Source organism: Astatotilapia calliptera, chromosome 10, assembly GCF_964374335.1.
Source record: "Astatotilapia calliptera chromosome 10, fAstCal68.1, whole genome shotgun sequence".
Classification (NCBI taxonomy): domain Eukaryota; kingdom Metazoa; phylum Chordata; class Actinopteri; order Cichliformes; family Cichlidae; genus Astatotilapia; species Astatotilapia calliptera.
The window spans coordinates 26,087,836-26,110,475 of record NC_137431.1 but is presented as its reverse complement, the minus strand read 5'-3'; the positions used below and the strand labels follow the sequence as shown (position 1 = coordinate 26,110,475).

The 22,640-nt window shown below is 40.8% G+C and overlaps 1 protein-coding gene across 1 annotated transcript; it reads right to left on the bottom strand.

Annotated features, from left to right (window-relative positions):
- Nucleotides 1-397: 397 nt before the first annotated feature.
- Nucleotides 398-21,716, bottom strand: LOC113030047 (potassium inwardly rectifying channel subfamily J member 6). The gene is made up of 3 exons (XM_026181100.2): nt 20,582-21,716; nt 6,289-7,206; nt 398-1,578 (listed from the first exon to the last, which is right to left on the bottom strand). The coding sequence occupies exons 2-3, from the start codon at nt 7,181-7,183 to the stop codon at nt 1,226-1,228; spliced, it is 1,248 nt and encodes a 415-aa protein (XP_026036885.1). The 5' UTR covers nt 7,184-7,206; nt 20,582-21,716; the 3' UTR covers nt 398-1,225.
- Between the last annotated feature and the right edge of the window lie 924 nt (nt 21,717-22,640).

The following is a 22,640-nucleotide window of genomic DNA, read 5'->3' as shown; positions in this document are numbered from 1 at the left end:
GCTGCATGGGCTGGGCTGTAGTTACATCCTAAGGTTTTAAAAACTGAGCTTAAATAAATGATTAGCGGTAATAAAAGCCGAGGGAGGTCAACAGTGATCACTGACTGTTTTAGGAGCTTTTTGAGATCAAATAGAAGAAAATACATAACATTAAACATGTTAACAACACAAAAGCCATATTAAACGCAGACTACTTTAGGCCCGGAAGTAGGATTCGTGGCGTCATCACTGAACAACCGGATAGCGAGGGACCACTGTATGCAATTTTAAGTGCAAATTTCAGAATTCGTAAACTTATAGGAAAAGCAGACAAAAAACAAAAAGGTGTCCTGAAAGTACGTCAGTAGATTCTGGATTTGAGTAAAAGTGTTACAAAAACAACATCTCACCAAGTTCATAATAAGCAACTTACTGTTTATTTATTGATACTTTTAGGTGACAGGTGAGTTATTTCTGGAGACTCAAACAGTCACTAACCTTCATCAGAAGACTCCAGTGTGCAAAAGTGACAAAATGCAGTTTTTAAAGGGCCATTGTCTGAAGTCAGTTAGCTGTAAACAGCAAGTCATGGCTTCGTGTCGTACTACTTTAAACGAACACTTATCATTGGGGAAGAATCTTTCATTGGTTTAAACTAGAGTTTGCATCCATTGAACTGTATGTGTTCCTTATAACAATAATAATAATAATAATAATAATAATATCATCATACAGTATATACAGAATACAAGATAAATCAACTGCAGTTAATGTTTATACATGCTTATATATTCCTGAAAAACAAATAATGAAAGCTTTATACATACAGTAAGGCAGAGAATATATACAGAACTAACCTAAAGGAAGTAGTATCAAACATGTGTCAAATACTGCAACAAAACAAAGAATTTAAAACATTTTGTAATATATACAAAAATACTTAGCAAATGCCCCTAGGAATATCTTAATAGAAAAAATAATAGGAATCTTGTCAGGAGGACATCACATTATATTTGAAACATGCACTTGCCGCAGGGGGTTTTCACTCCAGCGGTGGGCCACATGTCTACGTGTTTTCTCGTTTTTGGGGTAAATGTAAATCACTGAGAAAAAAGCAGTTCGTGGTGCAGGGGTACTTGGTCTACTGTGCTCATTGGTCCTCAATGGGTGGCCTTCCTCGGCGGGAGACCAACAGTACAGTCCATTAATCTCGTTTCGACTTCACGCGTGCCTCTTGCCACGCTCGCTACACTTTGGACTCACTCTCTAAATTGGCAATGTCCCCGTTCCTCTCGGTCTTCTCACTCTTCCCCTGCTCGTCCAGGTTGGTTTTGGTCTCCTGACCCTCCTGTTCAGACTCTGGCAGCCCCTGCTGGCTCAGCTTGCTAGCCAGCGACCAAGTTAGGGGCAAGCGGGCGCGGTTGGCCATATCAGCGAGCTCTTTGGCACTGCAGGTGGGTGTGTCAGTTTCGTAGATGTCGTGGAAGCTGTTGTAGTCCACCTCGTAGAAGCCGTCCTCCAGCGTCAGGACGGGCGTGAAGCGGTAGCCCCACTTGATCTCACTGCTGACGTAGGAGCTCCTTGCCTGGCAGGTCATACCTGGAGAGACAAAACAAAGAAAACCATTAGAAACTGTGGGACTCGTGTAGTCTTAGCAATCTTTAGCCAAAATGGGAGTCCTAGTCTATTGCAGTAATTTATCTTTGGCTGTAAGGCTCCAAAGAGCAGCAACAGACACAGAAAATCTAGCATTAAACGCATTGGTGGAGGTGGGTTGCAAAGCAGCTTGCAGAGGCAGCATCAACTTTATGTACGCTAAAGCAGCTTAAATAGCACACCCCATCAGAGAACTGTCAGTACGAGGTATAGAGCGTATGGACTGGTGTCATTGTCCTTTTGTACGACCCAATTCCTGCCAATTTTTAGCTGTTGGACAGGTTGTTCTAGAATATTTATACAGACGCAGTGACCTTAATCATCCCTCCACCACCATGCTTCATATTTGGTTTGAGTGTTTGTGCTGACATGTGGTGTCATCTGTCCAAAGGGCTGTTCAGTTGCGGTTTTGCAAACCTAAGCTGTGCTGCCATGTTCTTTTAGAGAGAAGAGGGTTCCTCCTGGTAACCCATCCAAACCAGCTATTTGTTGTTCAGTTTTTCCCAATCGTACTGTCACGAACTTTAACACTGAACGTGCTGACTGAGACCTGTAGAGGCCAAGATGGAGCTCTTGGGGTTTTTGCAGTTTCTCTGAGCACTGCATCGTCTGACCTTGGGTGAATCTGCTGGTATGGTCACTCCTGAAAAGATCTGGATGTTTCACACCAGTAAACTGCCAGAACACTTGCTCTTATAGAGGTTAACCAAGTAGATTTATATATATATATGGTTTTTTTGTTGTTGTTTTGTTTTACAGTTTTACAAATTGGCACCATTTAGTTTGCTGTAACAGCAACTATCACAAATAACTGGATTATTTAGACAGATTTAAAAAATGTGACAGTTCTCAGGCAGCGTCGGCAGCTATAAGGAGCATCTTTTTTCTATAAACACTCAGCAGATTTATGGCAGGTTATTTGCGATAAACAGCAGGAATAATGATATCCTCGGAAAGTGTAAATTACTCAGGGAAAAGGTGTGATTTTTTTCCCTTCCCTCCCTCTGTCCACTGTCATCACTCCCAGGGTCCCGTGGGGGTCTTCACAGCTCAGAAGCAATAGTAGATTTATCCTGAAGCCTCCCTGAGGCTCCTGTCATCACCCTGCGTCACCATCCCCATCTGCCAGATGCTGCTCACACATTTTATCTTCCACAAACAACCCATTTGCTTCCCTTTGAATTGCTGCGATCAAGTGCATTTTAAGTGCTATAATTCCCTCTGCATTACAACTACAGTAACTAACTTTCTGTTATTTTCAAAGCTCCTGTCCCTTTCACCTTACATTTGCACCTATCTTTGAAAAATCGAAGCAAGAAGTGACAGCATATTCCAGTTTCCCGCTTTGTTGGGCAGAAGAATGATTTCTGAAAAATGGGCATTGGTGGCATTTATTTTCTCCTGCTTGAGCTGTGCTAACGATGGTACTAGCAGGTAGAGTTGGATTTAAATGAGGCTTATCCCTCAACGTTCCCCTGGATGTACAGGCGTGTTGTTGTAATCTTTACAGCATCGTTACTGCAGGTGATTTAAACACACTTCCTCTATGGTTAGTTAACTGTAACCAGGAGTGGGTCCTAATCACTTTCCAGCAGCGTTTACTTGTGTTTTCATATTCATCAGTGAGCTCTTTGGCTCAGCTGTCTGCAGGAAACAGAGTCCTCAGTGAGCCTCCAGCAGCTGTTTCAAAACACGTCACGCAACGATTATGTAATTGGTTCTTTTTGTTTCATTGAGTCTGAGAGTGAGACAAATGATCGAATACCAGTTCAGAATTCAGGCATTTCAGCAACCATCTCATCTAACATGATGATGTGAAAATCGAGTGATTTTTGGGATGGTGACGCAAATCGTTGGTATCTCCCTCACGTCTCCTACTGCCCATCCAGATGTTTTGGTCATCCTGCTCTCGGCTGTGCAGCTGTGCTCTGCACAGGCCCTCATCTTTTTAAATCTAACTCTAACGCTTTACATCTGTCTTTATATACATCTCTGTTAGCGTTTCCTCATCCCGGGGGCCTTCTTTAAGATAGACGATGATGATGTGTGTCTGAATTGAAAACATAGCGTAATTAAAAAGAGCTACATCAATTGTGTTGACTGCTGCGGCATGACTGAAAGGAAAATTGGGACACATTTTAAAGTAGAGGTGGCACGATACCACTTTTTAATGTCCGATACCAATTCCGATATCATAAGTTTGGATATCTGCCGATACCGAGATGAATCCGATATTTTGTAATCAATAAAACTGTTTTTTTTTATAAATATCTTGCTGCATTTTGTAAAAGTTCATAATCAAGTTTTAAAAAACAAGAGACTGAAGCTATTCTGTCATTCCTGTATGCAAAAAAAACACTGCACCCAAAACATTTTATAGTTCAGCAACACTGAACTATAAAATAATAACTTTAAACCTACACCATCCCCCCTATTCTGGTATTTTAAAGAGTACTTAGTGGAAATATTAAGCAACCTATCTAATAGGGTTGCCAACTCCCAGCAAAAATATTAGGGAACCACCCCCCGCCCTCCACCTCATGATGCTTAATCGATGTAATCAACTTTAATTTAATGCAAGTGTAAGACAAATGCACAGAAATCAATTCTTTTTCTACAATAATTAAATAGATTCAACATCTTTCTTCAACAGAATTGCAGACTGCACAGATGGTACCTTCCCAAAGGAAAAAGTACTATATCTTACTAGGGTATATATTAGACTTATTACTTACTATATACAATAATGGATTTCTATACATTTAATCAGATGACCACTTTTGTTGTAAGATTCAGATAATTATTTATTCAAAGTTTTTAAATGACATAACAAAGAAAAGTATTTCTTTGTGCCCCCCTTTCCCTGTTAATGCCCAACCTGGCCCCTCTGGCAAAACTTTGCTAGACCCGCCCCTGCACAGTTACCAGCCGTCAGCTACGTAAAAAAGGATCCTGGTGTTATTTGTCTCTCGGAAACAGTTCATAACTTTCCTTTAACTCACCCGTTCAGTAAGGACATCTCCTGGTTTCATCTTCATGTTTCACTCTCGCTACATATCCAAACGGATATCATGACCAGCAGCTTTTACAGCTGTGGCTCCAGCAAACCTCAGCTTATACTAGAAAGTAATATTAAATACATTCTAACAACAGCTTATCACGCTTAAACGTGCTGGTGTTGTTTATCCGCTGGTTTCCTCTTTCTAGCGCAAAGTGGGCGATAAACAATCAAGACAGACGGGACTTGCGGCAGAAAAGCCGATCAGCTGATCATTGATCAGTTTCATGTTTGAAGTAATAACAGGAGAGGAAGGGGGAGTGAATGAGAGAAGTAGATGCAACTGCGCAGCAAAGACAGAATAACTCCAGCTTTGTGTCTATTTTTTAATTCTAGCTGAAGTACGGGACAAATCGCTTCCTTTTCACCTCAATATGGAACTCGATGGCCAGTCCAGCTGTGACTTAATATATCAGTTGTTAAGCTTAACGTGGAAATACTATGCACACATTCAGGGATGAACTTACACACTTGCTTTATCACGTGACACATACTGCTCTGATATAATATGAGAAAAAACACTAATGCTGGACATATACAAAATTGTGTTGCACCTCCTGTTTGCATATGTGGTGTGATGAGGTTAATTAAACCTTAAACAATGTTGCAAAAACTAATTTTTGTGCACCACATAAAAGCAGACCACATGGAGACCAAAAGATGGCTAAATACCTCTGAAAAGCGATCTTGAAACCACTGACTATCCCCTGTCTACTCTTTAGCATTTTACTGGCTTTATAAAAGAGTTATCCGCATTAGTAAATGACGAGTGGCATGTGGAACAGGAAGTCTTGTCCCAGTTATCTCCTGCCACCCTAAAATTATCTGAGGCTGTCGTCAGGCTTACTGATGGGTTCCCAGATTGACCCTGTGGGAGACGTGTGCACCAACTTTCAGTGGAAATCCCTTCAAAATAAGATTCCTTACGGTTGTGCCAGAAGAAGAGTCAGTGAGACTTAAAAATGTTACAGTGACTTAAAAATGAATGTATTTCAAAGGACATTGTAGTGCATTAAAGCTGCAGAGTGCAAAGCAGTATTTGATTCCCCTCCAGTGTCTTAAGGTAAGATGTGGTTCATTGTAGGTCAGCAAGCTCTGACTACAGGTGAGCTTTTGTACTGAAGTCCACTGCCTTCTATGTATTACAAATCCAGCAACAATACAGTAAATCCAAATAAACTTGAAGAGATGTTTTTTTGATAACATTCTGAGATATATGAGAAGTTGTGGCCAGATACACTGGTGTTCTCTCAAGATGTGCCTTTAATGGCAGATCCAGCGTAATGGCAGCCAGTTCACTATTATCAGAAAAAAGCTGAAATTCTAACGGCAGATTTAAGTATTTTAACAATTATTATTCAAACATACATACTGAAATCCAGCACAGCTGGTGGCATTGGTCAGGCTGAGCACTGAAAACATGTTTGTAATCATTTTGTTAAAATTACAAAATTAACTGAGCACTACTCCAGAGATATGGTGAAGCAGTTCTCTGCAATAAATAAAGCATTAGAAAGTCATTGTGTGACATTAGATCCAATAAACAGCAATTACTGTACACCTTAACCTCTGAGATTTTGAATCTGATGACTCACCTGTGGCCTCCACCATCCCCTCGAGGATCACAACAATTTCCAGCTCCTCCTTGGACAGGTGGGCCTGTGAGATATCCCAGAAGGGGCTGTTTTGATTGATCTCATGGCAGATGATGAGTGGCGATACCAGGAAGAGCCTGTCATCTCCTGTGTTGTAACCCACGTTTATATCTGTCTGGTTCAAAGGGATGAACTCCCCCTCCTTGGTCTGCTTAGACTTGATAAGCTTGGCCCTGATTGAAGCCTCGACGATGTGCGAGTTTCGGAGGTCTCCAACTCTGAACATCAGGCACAGCCGACCATCTCTCATGGAGATGACCGCATTGGTGGAAAACACTAGTGTCTCAGCCCGTTTCTTGGGCTGTGAGATCTTAACAAACATGCAACCCACCATGAAGGCATTCACGATAGATCCCAGCACTGACTGAACTAAAAGCAGCACTATTCCCTCGGGGCATTTGTCCGTGATCACTCTGTATCCATAACCAATGGTGGTCTCTGTTTCAATGGAGAACAGAAACGCTGATACAAACCCGTTGAGGTTATTGACACACGGAGTCCACTGGTTGTCTGCTATATGGTCCAGATCACCCCGGAGGTAGGCAATAAGCCACCACATGAAGCCAAAGAAGAGCCATGTCACCGTGTACACCAACACAAAGATGAAGAGGTTAAACCTCCACTTGAGATCTACCAGTGTGGTAAAAATGTCTGTCAGATAGCGGTATGTCTCTCGGACGTTTCCGTGATGGACGTTGCACTTCCCATCTTTCTGGACATACCGCTGAATCTTTTTCACCCGGTCGATTTCTGCCAGGTGTTTAGGCAGGTCCTCTCTGGCCTGCTTTGGCAACTTGGGCTTTCTGATTATTGGGCTCTCCACATCCTGCTCCATGGGGTTTCTCGGTGGATTCAAGCCTGCAAGAGGAAGAACACAGCAGTGATCATGAGTTAGCAAATGCAGGAACTCTAAGATGATGGTGACACATCTAGACGGTTGTTCAGGATCTAACTTATTAATATTTCAATACAATCAATACGATGGGTACCTCATTTGGCGTTATTTTACTTTAGATGCAGTGTGGTGTTTTAGAGAATAATATTTGACAGACAAGGAAGTATAAAAACAAATCCACATTTGGAGCGTAAAAGAGCATACCACCTTGGTGTTTTGTAACCACATGTGATAAGTGAACTGCAACTATGACTATCAAACCACATGCTCAGACTGGATGGTCTAGATGGTCTGGATGGCTAACAACTTGTCAATCACATGTCATTAGTCTACAGCTACATAAACTAAAATATATCAAATCAAATGTTTATTTTTTTTCCAAACAATCATTAATTAAGGAAAATATGCTGGTTATAAACTGAATGCATTCCAATCAAGAAATTTATTTGACCAGGTTGCATTAACTTCAATGTTTCACAGTGTAAGTGTAACAAAATCACGCAGGAAATTTACATGTAAACAAATTACTTAAAGTCAGCATTTTGAGCATAAATAATTTGAGATGTATTTGTTTTTTCTTTTCAGAAAACACACATATAAAATAACAAATATTTTATAGTTGTTTACGTTTGTAATTGGAACTTAAATTTTAAATATATTAGATCTGTCTAATTACGGTGAAAACAAGATAATATGAGCCTGCACAAGTCATTTTTTCACACTGGGTTTTTCACCAATCAGCCATCTCCAGTTGTTCAACCCTTCTCCCCTTCAGTTTCCTGGAGCTGCTACGACTCGCCCAAAACAACATCATCACCATAACAAATTGTACTTGACGTGGAGCAGTGGTGGGCTATTTTCACGGAGATGTCTGAATTAGTTTGAAAGCATAAACAATCGAAGAATTATGGTAAAAAGAAGAAAGCTCCTCTGGCTTGGTTGGCACAGAGGGTTAATTATTTTTTTCATTTGGACATGAATTATCCACACTGTCAAGAGTGGGGCTTTTAATGAAAATGCCACCCGAACAATACGATTCAGAAGTAGCTTTGGAAAACACGTCACTCAGCTCAGATTCATTATGGAAAACAATTACAACTAAGCAATAGTATATTGTTATTCCCAACGTTAAATGGCTTTCACTGCTGTGCGTACATCAGTGCTGAATTCATACTTTTTACTGCTTTGGTTAGATTAGCAATTTAAATTTAATTCCACGGCGCCATCTGCAATAACAATGAAACCATTTGTGTGTGGAAATTAGCGTTCCTGATCGTATTTCCGTTGACCTCTGCCCACAAAGAAACTAACAACAAATTAAATTAATGCAAATCGACATTTTTGTAATGCATATTTTCTTCCGTCTCACTTCCCAGACTACTACAGATTGTACTAAACAACACATTAATCAACACTTGTTCTTGAGCTGCTATGCTGCCCCGATTAAAACCCACAAACTGAATTTAAATGTACAGCTTCTGTCATAAATCTTACCCTTAAATGGACATCCCAACTGCATGTTTTCTTTATTGGCCTCTACTATAGTAGCTTTGCATGATTCATGGTTTAAAATAATCTTTATTTCTATTACTGGGCTTTGGGGCTTTAGCTCTTCTCCCTTTAATCACACGTTGCTCGCAAATAGAGGCAGCAAGTGCATTTGTGCATTGATGTGACCATATTAGGGATATCCCCAGAAAACATCATATAGAGCCAATAGAAGAAAGCAGTCTGATGTCTGAGCTTGTCTCACAGTTTGTTGAATGCAAGACCCAAAGAGCAGGCAGAAGTAACAAAAATGCACCTTTTATTAGGTTAAGTCCACAAGGGAAATAAACAGAAAAATCCAGAGTAGGAAGGTAACACAGATGCTTTGATAAACACTGAAGTGAAGGACTGGACTATTTAACCACATGGTAATGATCAAAGTGGAGGGAGCTGGGGAAATGAGTCACAGGTGGAGACACTGAGGACACTCAATGTCCTCATTGTCAAATCAGTCACAAAACACCTGACAAAATGAAACAGGTAATAAGAAGAGAACTAAACTAAGGAAACTCACTGAACATGGGAAACTGTGGCAGGTATAATAATAAACCAAATACAAAGACCTAACTCAAATATCAGACTCCAAAACGCTAAACTAGAACTTACACACTACAGAGGACTAACAAAAAAAGACAAATGTCTCAGTCACACTACAGTGAAAATAGGACAGAGTCATCCTTCAGACTAAATCGGTGGTTGCACTGAATTTTTCACGCTCAGAGACAGACTGAAAGTAGCTATGGTGATCTAACTGGACACCCAAAGGTCAAGCGTGCACCAACGCTCAACCTCAACCTGTGCAATCACATTCAGGGTGATTGTGCACATCACTGAGTGGAAGACAACCTGTCTCTGAACAACTCGGGTTTGACTTCTGCTGACAGTAAAAAAGTTGCAAATAATTGTTGTTGAATTTATAAATGCAGACAGATTGCCAACACGAGGCCAGAGAGGTTCAGTAAGTAACAGCCATACTCGATGAGTCAGTAAACACTGAGGCTGTTCTATAAATTCTCAACTGCAACTCTACCAAATTAGATGCGGCAGAAATGAAACACAACAAAACGCTACATCCAGTTTAGTCACAGTAATACAAGGCAGGCTCTTTATCGAGCCTCTCAAAGATCACGTCGAAGTCTACAGGTTGTCCGCTCTTTACATTCTCTCAGTTGAAGCTGCTTTTGTGAAAAAGGAAAATGTCTGGAAGGAGTGCTTACAGATGCATTTACAAATTAAACCAACTTAGTGTGGACAGTGTGAGTGGCAGCTACACAAACAAGGCACGCATGCAAATAATATCATAAACAATAGACCTCCTACTCTGCCATTGTTTAAAGCCTAGTGCGCAGATTCACCACCGCTAATAAACAGGCTCAGCGTGAATCCGTGCAGCTTCGGGTGCAGCTGAGGGAAAACGTGTCACCGCCTACGCTGCCAACAGCAAACTACGCTTTGTCACAGTAACTCATCCAGTGCAGAGCAAGTGTGTAACACCGAATTCAGGTTGTAATTCAGCTCCGTGGGTGCTGAGGAGCTCCCCGGCAGCCACGAGGAAGCCATACTGCGAAGTGAGATTGAGAGCCATCACCCAAACTCACTTCGTATCCTGACAGCCCTTTTAAGACGGCACTTTTAGCTCAGGTTGGAGATTTAACTTAGTTTCCCAACAAAGCATTGTGTACAGTGGAGTATTCTGTGTGTGCTGTACTGTTGTGGCAAAGAGGCTTGGACAGGAAAACTCATGCATGTACAAAATACTCATACATAAGTTTTTAAGCAACACTTTTAAAGTTGGGCACTTGTTGGGATTTTTCAGTCATTGCAACAGGATAGTACAGAGAAGACAGGCATTAAATAGCCTCTGCATTAGTCTTATGGCAGTGGGTCACGTAGTCAACCCAGTGAGCTACACCAGAGACCATCCAGTCTCTTTTTTAACTAAAAGCTTGGAAAACTGTGTGTATGTGACATGAGAGTTGTCAAATGACATCAGAAAAACTGAAACACTCTTTTAAGAAAATGAGGAATCTGTGCAGCTGCTGCAATATTGCTATTATAAAATAGTTACACCATTTGGATCATGACATTTCCGGCTTTCAAGCGATGTAAAAATAAGGTGATGCTATTTAACCTCCGCTATTCATAGCTTTTTAGCCCTGCCACTTCTTCTTTTGTCTTCCACTTGTCCAGCTTCTTCAAAAGTTTTAAGAACAAACCGCACAGCATGGTGAGATATGCCACCGTTTGGAAATCATCTTCTTGGTGCAAAAATTGAATTTTATGTCTGTCAAACTGTTACTTTTGGCATTTTTCAGAGATTCAACTAAAGAAACACTAAGTAACAAAACACCTAAAGATACCATAAACTCAACACTGGTTCATCCCTTAAGTTAGTTGTCTTTTTTATGCTTGAATGATTCATAGGTCAGCATTAAATGGCTTACGAAACAATAACACAAAAAAATATTCTTCTGAGTGAAAAAGGAGCCAATGTCCAAAGACAAACGTTGGACCTTCAGGAAGCCTGGAGAAATAAGGAGTGGCTCAAGACTGAAGCATGAAGAATAGATTCAACAAAATCTAACTGAGACTTTGGAGTATATTTTAAAATAAAGCATCAATATGGAAATTCAGATAACATAGGGTCACATAGGGAGACCTCACAAGGTTAAATTAGAGCAGAAGAATTATCACTCGGTTCATGTCAGGACCTCTGAGGATTAGGAGAAAAAAGGGGGTCTATAGCCCGAGTCATTTTGTTTGACAGACATTATTAAGATATTAATGTCATTATTCACTCTATCCATGGGTCATGCTCTCGATATCGAATCTCTTAATGATCCCTGATCTGCTTCCTGCAGCCTACACATGTTGTATGATCTCTGAGTATGAACGCTAAAAAAAGAGCAGAATAAAAGGCTCGCATGAGACTCAGGTGTCCAAAAAGCTCCGCTGGCTCGAGTTTGACGTCATTGTTATGAAATGCACAACTGTCAGAAAAACATGCCCACATTGACAAAAATAAATAAATTGAGCTCTGAGGACAATTTGGAACCAGTTCTCAACTGAACTGGTTCTTTAATCCACACTGTGGTTGCACAAAATTAACTCGGGGAGTTATAAAGTTGGTCCTGCAAGGTTAAACTTCACATTAAAATAGAACTTTTAAAGACACAGAAATGAAAGAGTTGCTTTGTTATTTCATTTGCTCGCTCTGAAGGTGGAGTTTAGTTAGGAGGAGTGATTCTGTCAATGTTATTGAACTGCCCTCATCTAGCCTATAATTTAAGGCCCAATCATTTAATTATTTTACACTAGTTTGAAATTCTTTTCTGGTGGTTTATGGTAAATATTGTGATATAAAATCCATCCATCCAGTTTCAGGTCATGGGAGAGCTCGAGCTTATGCCAGGCAGGGCAGATCCTGGAAAGCTCGCCATCCTATCACAGGGCCCTTGAAATAGCCATGGCAATTAAAATTATATCATCCCAATTTTTTGTACTTCCTTGAGGCTGTGCATATTGTGTTTTTATAGATGTAAAACAAATTGTGTGAAAAAAGGTTGACTGCTTGGCCAGAGAGTGGTCTATAATACGATATCCAGGACAAATGTTGAAATCGGGCCTCATCATCATCCTTTCGGACAGAGCTGCAGATAAGAACCGACACTAATTGCATTTGGTAAAAAAAAAAAAAGAAAAGAAAAAGAAAATAGGAAAAAAATAACCTTGAGTCAGATTTAAGGAAGGCTGCACTCTGTAAACCCCTCAGCCTCTTAAACTTCCTGAACCTGACCTCTCCTCCTTAAAGGTCCCTGCTGCGCCGTCCTGTCCGTTTTTGTTCTGCGTGTGGTGCTGAAAACTGAACACAGCGGGGCTTGTTGTGTGATCCCTCTGATAAGTGTGTCACATTAGGAGTTTCTCCCCCCGACCTCCCACACCTCCCACCCCTCCGCCCGAGCCTGCGCCTCGGACTGTCCTGAGATCAGCATTGATTTCCTTTACTCCGCACATACGATCCTAAGCCACCACCATCAGCGTTCCTACCACTGGAACAAATGGCTGTGCTGAAGCCGTTCTGCTCTCCATTCACGGGGGAATATTATGAGCTTGAGCAGCACTGGTTTCCATGGCAACGCACAGCTCAGTCTACCAAAGTGCTCACAATATAGCAGGAATGTACTGGATGAGGCCACGGCGTTGGATAACATTTGTCTGTTTCATCTCGTTTCAGCGGGGCCCGAAGGAAGAACAATGTGCTGCATGTGCTTTGTGCACAGAGCTCCCATTCATGTGACATCTGTTTTTTTATTCTAATGCTGAATATCTGTGAATAAATATCTGATAACACCGGCTTATTAAGAGGATGTTTGGCACAGAAAACAATAAAACCCAAGATAATGAAATAAAAGTTTAGTGCTGCCAAGTCTCACGGGATGAATTTTATCTCATTTGTGTAATCAATAAGTAAATATTGATAACAAATTACAGCAGCTGTTATCACTATACTGCTACTCGGCCCCTCAGCTCAGTGGAGCTTTTCAGCATCTTTGAGCTTTTGGTTTCATAACCCACCACTTTACCACTTTTGATTCTCATGGCTCTTATAGTCTCCAAGTAGCTGCTGTAAATATCTCTAGACAAATGATGACTTAAATAGCTATTACATACATATTAAATATACATATTACATAATATACATATTAAAAACTGAGTGGTTCCAGAAAGGCTTTGTGGTTATTATCTGTATAACAGCTGAGAGAGAGAGAGAGAGCTGGCACACACGAAGCAATCTCTGTAAACAAATATCTGCTTATGAACATTCAGAATCTGTGATTACGGGAAGCGGTTTTTAGTAACAGAAACTTTCTGGTTCTCAGGCGTAGTGTCTGGATGCTGCTGACCAATCATGCTTGAGCGGGCTTTTGCAGCATGCAGGTAAACAGACGGCGTGGAGAACAAAAAAGGGGTTAAATTTTCCAAAAAGGAAAAAGCTGCTGCTTTTAGGGATCACCATAGCGGGTCATCGACCTCCATCTCACCCCAGCATCCTCCCCTGTCACACCAACCCTCTTCACTACAACCATTAACCTCCTCACAGGTTTTCCTCTTTTCCTTCTTTCTTCTTCAAGGCCTCCTCTGCACATATCCAAAACACCTCAGCCTCTCCTGTCTATTTTTTATATTCCTTCTGTCACAAATCACCCTGAGACTCATCTCCGCCTGCTCCACCCTGCCTGCACTCTCCTCATCTTTACCTATCTTGTACACCGTCCCTTGTTTTAAACCTTCACTACCTCTTCTCCTTGCAGCTTCCCTGTTACACCTGCCTGCCTCTCCTTCACACACGTGTGCTCTCTTGCTTCTACTTTCATCTCTCTTCACTACAGAGCATACCTCCACCTCTGCAGCCTTTCTTCCACCTGCTCCCTGCTCTCACTAGAGTATCATCTGCAAACATCATCCACCGTGACCTCATTGGTCGTCCCGTCCATCAGGACTGCAAAGAAGAAGGAGATCTGACAGCAAATACATTTTCTACAGTTATTTATAAATGAATCAATGACTGGTGCATGAACCAATAAGCTGCTATGTAGATATTAAGACTGAAAGCCTCCAAATACTGTCTGTTGCCCCTAAAGGCTAAGTCAAGACAAGCTGATGGGCTCACAGCTGGAAAAGGAAGCAAACTACGTGCCAGAAACTGCAGTTCCTCAAGTGGCCACTTGAGTGTTCAGTGTGCTTCAAATATGTTCCCGTGTTAAAATGTTAAAACTTCACAACATTAAAAAGCATGTTTACAGCCTCTGTGGATAGTCCCATCCAACATAAATACACTGACGGGGGAACATTTATGTGTGCGTCCTCATCAGCCTGCAGATTTGAGCTGATTATTAATGAATTATTTGTGTTTTATTGAACTCTAGGATTTTAAGCTTCAAAGCAGGAAGTCTGTTCCTCTCGTCAGAGTTATTATAGCTTTGAATTTTCTAATTAGTTTTTATTTTTATTTAATTTTGACTTCTTGTTCTCAATTCATTTTAGTTTGGGTAAGTTTTTTTATTTTAAAATGTTTCGTTTTTATTAGTTTCAGTGTTAGTTTTAGTCTTTATTTTATTAATATCTAAAATATTATCTTCTATGTCATCAGTAATATTTAGGAAAATCAACACAGGTATTACACACGCAGTCTTGTAGACAAAGTCTCAGTAAACATGTAACAATTTTTACCAAACTGACACATACTTAACGTTTGTCAATATTTAATATTTCGTCTCTATTTTTATTTTATTTTACTTCATTTTCAGTTAGTGTTAGTTGTAATTTTTATTTTATTTTATTTATAATATACTAAATTAATAAATTTTTGGTGGGGAGGGGTTTAATTTAGTTTTAGTTAACTATAATAACATTACCCTTCGTATACACTGTGCCACCCCTCCCTCGAGGATAGTTCATCCAAATAAGGCTTCAGTCAATACAGACTGGTTGGTGACCCCCAGATGACCTCCGGTTGCCAGGAAAAATGTGTTCTTTGGTTGGTTGGAGACTGGTTACTGACATTTGCTACATGGCATCACTCACAAAGACTGTGCTGCACCAAAGACCTCATCCTGATCGCTTTCATTACTGGCAGATTTCGGTCGTGGTCGCTGGTTTGGATGGTTTATGTCTCAGTTTTCACAGTCTCACCATCTCTTCATGAGTAGTTTGCAGACAATGCAAACTATGGGCAACCACTCACAAACTGGTTGGAGAACCCTTATTTTGAAGACTGCTGGTTTTACAGGTGGTTTCAAACTGGTCTCTGGGCCCCTGTCCTATTTGAACCTTAATATGGTGAACCTTTGGTTGTAGGCCGTCTATCTGTACACCCACAGATTTTCAGTTAAACATTAGGCTACACGTGAAATTAACAAGCCCATCTATAAACCGTATATGGCCTCATGAGGCCTAAAGGTAGATAAAGATGACTTTTACAGGAAAGCATCCCCCAAAACAGCTCATCCCACCATATCCCGCTCATGAAGCTACAAACGGTGCTAAACTGAAACACTGGAGGATATTACACACAAGATGGTCCGTTTCACAGATGGTTACACAAGTGCAACGATGCTGAACATCGTTTGTTGGCCTGCAGCAGGATGCATGTAGACGTGCTGTGTAGGATGAACATCGACTGATGACATGCGTGAACACAACAGCAGCAGCAGACAATCGTGTTATTGGTGCTTCAGCTTCTTTCTGTGTCTTTGCCGTTTGGGGGTGATTGTTGACCAGGTAGCAACATCCAGATGTGGCTAAAATCCGGCAGAAGCCGCATGGGGACTCCAGCTATTTTTAGCCACACAAACAGCTGAGGACAGGCACTATAGACGTCACATGCAAATAATTTTCACATCCTAGCACAGATTTGATCTGGATCTAACCTTGTGTGTTTTAATTGAGCTGACTCTTTCACAGAAAATGTGTGGGCCTGGTCAGTAAGAATGTTCAGGTATATCAATTTAAGGTTATTCATCAAGTCTGCATTAATCACCAGAAGTCATTTGTAAAGGCTAATGGGTTTGTTCATTATTGATAAATTGACTTTTGTGAGGGCATCACCACGTGGGCTGAACTCTGGGTGTCAGTCACAGTTTTTTTTAAGGATCTTTATTAATGGGTTATGAAATCCGCAAAGCCTTTAGTAATCTTAAAGTAAGCAAGTTTTGAAACACATTTTTAAAAATGTGTAAATGTCAAAAGCTCCCTCAGGCTTTGAAGCTCATCTGTGCAAATATTCATGTGCACATTTTGATCATCGTTGATATGCAGCCACCCAGAAGTCTAGGCTTGGTGTCTGTGTGTGTTTTTCTGGGTATTACGTCGCTTTGATGTTCAGTTTTAATAGTAGAGTGTGCGTAGTATTTTTTTTTCCGGCCCTCGGTTTTGATTTTATGTATTAATTTTGGGTTACACACCACACATGCATGTATTCATTAAAACCTGACATCCTTTAAAGATGGGCCAAAAAACACCTTTCATGTTTGAGCAAACGTGTTCATGCTCACATCATCTTTGTTCTCATAAAGAATGTAAGACTGGTTTTCTGCAGGGTTTCTGCACACAACAACAGAACTAGACTTTTTTTTTAGATTTTTAAAATGTTTCAAGCATTAATTTTTCACCTTTCTGAGCTATTTCGTTTCATCTATGTTGTTTTTTTTAATAGAAATTTCCAAATTGTTAGGGTTAACAAAACATATTTCAATTGCATTTTATGCTTTATTAATCAGTTTTACATTTGTTCAGCATCAAGCCATCCACGACTGTACAAGTTCCATGTTGGCAGCATGTTACCACAGTTCCCAGAAGGAAGCAGCCTTTTGGGAACTGTGGTAAGAAGGTATTAAGCAATCTGGCCATCGCTTAATATCTTCATTTAACCTGTGCAGCTTGAGAAAAGAATTTTAGTGCAAGAGTAATTCTTAAACCTGTATTTTACTGTTAAATCAACTTCTCTAAGTAATGACTTTTGTTAAAGTGCAATAATTTTAAAAACAGTAATCGCATTAAAATTGCTAACTGAGTTTCTAGAGGCAGGACACGACAGCTACTGGGCAACAAAAAGCTAAATTAGAGAGTTTTACTGTAAACAGCTTTTGTTATTGTCAGTATTTTCAGTGTTTCTCCATCAAAAATGAAAAAACAAAAAAACAAAACACAGACACCCATCGTAAACTTTATGCCAGCAGCAAAATGCTTTCAGCCTCCGATGGCAGCAAAGCAGCAAAAATGTGAAGCTATGCTGAAAAACATTGATAATATAACATTATTACTTTATGAACCTCAAGTCATTTCTTCTTCTCTTCCTCTGTCAACCAGCTGAGGGAGTATGCTACGACTCTCTGAGCCTGGCTCTGCTGGAGGTCTCTTCTTGTTAAAGATGGAGTTCTTCCTCCCCACTCTCACAGCAGAGGTCATTGATCGCTGGGGTTCTCCCTCTAATATTATACAGGCTGTTGTTGTAAACAAAAAACAACTTATTACCTTCTTTAACATGTTACCTAAGGCCACTTATAACTGGGTTTATAGTGCAACCTTTCGATGCTTGTTCCACCTACACACTGCTGCAGACCTGCACTCTCCAACAGCAGCAGCCTCCTCCACCACAACAGCATCTTCTTCTATAGCACTTAGAAAAAAACTGCTCAGGAAAGATAAGCCAAGCTTATGGCCTGGTCTTCAAACTCCCGAATTCCTCCTCCAGGCCTCAGCGCAGGACATGAAATAGTCAGGAAAAAACAGTCATGGGCAGGAAGTATATGTCCATGTCTGCAGCATATGTTGTGTCCAGGCTCTTCAAAGGCAACGCATCACCCTAGCAACCAAGAAACAACTTGGCAACTATATTTTAACCCAAATTGCGACATATATAAGTAGCCAAGTAGCTTCTTATGATTGGAAATGCTTTTAAAAAAACACAACCGAAGTGAGGAAATCTAAATGACTTCCATCAGTTTCAGAATGTGGACTTTTTCACCCTTTAAAAGGAGAAAATACTGATTTTGAGCACATTGACAGAAAAGCAGCACACGTGCCAAGAGAAACTAAATAATAGAATAACAGTTGTGACTATTTTAGAAACTGCTGTGAGACTGAGGTGGATTCTAATATGATGTTACTTTGGATCAAGCTCTGAGGCCTCAGCCATCAGGACCCACAGGATCTGCTGCCAACGTCCTGATGCCAGCCACCACAGGACAGAGGGTCAGAGCTGCTTTGGCAGCAACAAGGGGAGAAGGGGTCTGCATGTTATTAGTCCGGTGGATTGGTCTACGCCACAAGAACAAGAATATTGTTACTAATGACCTGATTTCTGATATTTTGACATGTCTAGCCAGGGTGGTAGTCCAGGGAAGGAAAATGAGCCTCAAACAAAAAACATACATTTTATGCAGACAAATGCAAAGTGACTATCAACAGAACAGGATTGAGTTAATATCAACTGAGACACAGTATCAGCAGGAAAACAAGCACAGAGTGAATTCTGCTGAATCGTGTTACCAGCACAAAAACGGCGTTACTCCAGAGGAGGACCACAGAGTGGAGACTGGCAGGAGCCTCAGGTAACCGACTTAAATGAGCAACACAGAAGAAAATGTTTTTTTAAAGGAGGCTGGGATCCAATGTACTCACTGTCTATTGGATCAAACTATTTATACTATGCTATTTCATAAGGACAAATCACTGCAGTTGGAAACTGTGAGTCAGATTTACACCTGAACAGATTTTAATGGCAAATATCTTCATAAAAAGAAAGAAAGAAGAAAGAAATCTTCATAAATTCTACATTTTAAGGCTTTAAAATGAAAGTGGTCAAGGAATTACCGGTTTCATTAACTGCTTGAGATTACAGCCGTCAGATTTATAGCCCTAAAGGACTTCAGTGGACACTAAATTCCCATTCACATTATATTTTATAACAGAAAAAGAAAACAGGCTGTAGAAGTTGCCAAATCATGTCTCTCTTCTTCTCTTTTACATTGTGCAGGGTACAATCTAATAACTAAAGTGCCGACTGCCCTAAAAAGCTTTATTATGTGGTGTCGCCTAATGGTTTTTGTCCGTTGTGGTTGTGTTGCTGCATATTTGTTTGCTGCTTGTGCAGAATTATTAATGTTTCTCGGACCACCCGATTAAATGACTTATAAATAATTAATTACACCACTCCATTTGAGTTAATTATACCCCGGCAGAGCCTGCTTTTCACTGCATTTCTTTTGCATTTCAGCGCCTTTCTGGAAAAACCTCCAGCACATCCCAGTTTGCCCAGTTTATAACCCCTACAGCACATTTCTAAAGCACGACTGAAAGGAAATGAACCATTTCTGGACTTCGTGCTTGCTTTTGCACCATCTCAGATTTATAAATGTTTCTGGACACACATCTTAACCTGGCTGCCTTATGAAATTAAGTTAATGAATGAATGAATTAGAAGGGGCTGTGTCACGACCTGAGGTTATTCAAGTGTGAGGAGCTGTTAGTTTATAATTTATTTTTATCATCATTACAGTTCATTTCAGTTTTATATGCGAGTATAATTTCTGTTTAGGGGAAGTTTCAACCTTTATTTAAAAACTTTTATATGTATTAAAGAGTGGGCTGGTTAAGGGGAGGGGGAGGTTTAGCTTCACCTGTAATCCAGGGAAAAGTGAAGTGAATATAACAGCAGGGGTTTTTATTACGATTTCGAGAGCAAACCAAGCAGGAGATATTTTCCCCGCTGTCACGGGTGTGGGGGTGTGTAGGTGATCGCGATTATAACAGCAATAATAATGATAATAATGATGATGACGATGGCCTCCTGTCGTTGCTTCATTTGCTGCCTTTATGTGCTGCAGTGTGGCTCGTTTATTAGCCTTATCTGTGTCCTGTGGTGACGTGAGGCCTGCAGGCGCTCACAGCCTGCAACATTTTCTTCAACACCTTCCAGTTTCTTCCATCCGAGCGGCTGCTTTCCTCTCCTTATCATGTCAGCGCACAAAACAGCCGCCGGGAGCTTCCTCAGTCAGCTTCCACCATCTGAGATGCGCCTTTCCCCCTTATCTCTCTCTCCCTCTGTGTGTCTGTCTTTCTCTTATGCTGATTATTATTGTCTTAATTAATCTCTGATATGCACTGTTATGTAACTATCCACCCCCACTGCCCTCCTCCCCCCCCTTCCATATAAAACACATGATTACATTTAACAAGCCGATCATCAGCATCGCCGCAAGGAGCCGCGCAGGAAGGAGAGGCTCTTACCTTGTGCAGCAGATCAGCGATCACTCTCCGGCTCATTTTAAGCCGTTTCGTTCCCATGAAAAATCTCCGCTGAGGCTGCTGGTCTCTGATTACCGGGACGCTGTTGCGAAGACCGAGTGAAGAGGAGCCACTAATTCCCCCTTTCCTCCATCCCCTATCCGTTTAAAAACCATCGGCCGTCAGCCTCCACCCCTCTCAGCTGGGAGAGAGACATAGGTGGGCAGTGAGGGAGAGAGAGGGAGAGAGCGAGAGAGGAAGAGGAAGGTTGAGCAAAAAGAGAGAAAGAGTAAGCAGAGAGAGAGGGAGGAGAAGGAGGGGGACTGGAAATATGGGAGGTGATACAACACAGTGCGGATACACAGTGCATGGAAACATCAGGAGAAATAAGCAATATATCAGTAAAACAATGCAAAGTAAATGCAGAAGCCTTTCTGACATCATTGTTAGACTCGTGAACGAGGTCGCTTTAAATTTCTCAGCAGTTCGTTTGCCAATAATTCAATAAACTTGAAAAAATAAAAGAGGCATCATTACAGGAGCTGCAGTATTTTGGTCAAATAAAAAGGACGTCATTATAGGACATAAGCTATACCATACATACACTTGACCACTTTATTAGCTGGACCTTGCTGGTACCGGGTTGGATTCCCTTTTGTCTCCAGAATTGCTTAAATTCTTCTCAGCTTACATTCAACGAGACGCTGGAAGAAGAGAGATTTTGGTCCATGTTGACATGATAGCATCACGCAGTTACTGCACAACAATGATATCAATCTTATGTTCCACCACATCCCAAAGACGGTCTATTGGATTGAGACCTGATGACTGTGGAGGTCGTTTGAGTGCAGCGAATTCACTGTCATGTTGAAGGAACCAGTTTAAGGTGACATGGCACGTTATCCTGCTGAAAGCAGCAATCAGAAGATGCTACACTGAAGCCACAAAGGGATGAACAGGGTCAGCAACAATATTTAGGTGGGGCAAGGAGCGCCAGTAAAATATCCCAACACCATTATATCGCCAACAGCCTGAAACACTGATACAAGGCCAGATGGATCCATGTTCTCATGTTGGTTATGCCAATTCTGGCATTACATACTAGCTGCTTACATAGATACTTACCCTACATGTGAATATCACAGCAGAAATCAAGACTCATCAGACCAGGCAACTTTTTTCCAGTCTTCTATCGTCGAATGCTGGAAACCCGTGTGAATTGCTGGGCTATATCATAAATAAATGCTCAGTTTGAGGCAACAAGGACTAACAATCCTCTCTATATTAAATGAACATATAGTAAGAGGAAAACTGTAAATATATTTTGCTAGCATGTTGATTTTGTTATTTTTACACTCAGGATGTATGCCTCGGTGCTCTCCATGGTGCTGAACCTGGATCCTCCGGGTCTCCACTCGCATTGCTGGAAAAATCCAGGCAATAACTCACCATTGCTGGCAGGATTGAGCTGACTTGCTGAAGTAGCATCCAGTAGTTTAAGGTGCTTGCCCTCATTCCACTCATCCTGGACATCAATATCGTGGTAATTTTGGGCTGTTAATGATTTCTGCAGCATAAAAAGGATTTGTTTGACATCACTGGACTGACAAATACTCAGATTAATGAGAAAGTCCAAGGAACTCTGAAGATCTAAGAAGCATAATTGAAGTTATAATTATATAAATTTACCTGTATATACCTATATATTTGACATGTCACCATATTGCCAAGGTCTGGAAAAAGACCAAAACTGTCACTGTCCACTGTGATGGACTGAGAGGCCAAGCCAAATGCCTTCTGCAGAAAAGTTTTATGGTCAGATGAGACAAAGACTGAGCTATTTGGTCACAGTGACAAGAGGTATGTTTGAAGGAGAGGTGAGGCTTTCAAACATAAGAACACTGTACAAACTGTCAAGCATGGTGGTGTAAACTTCTGAACACAGCTGTGTAAGAACATTAAAAATGTTATTCGCTCTTTTATAAATACAATATTTTATTTAACTTTATTCCTACAAATCTTCACCACAGAATGGTCAATAAAACAGGAACAAAGTTGTGGA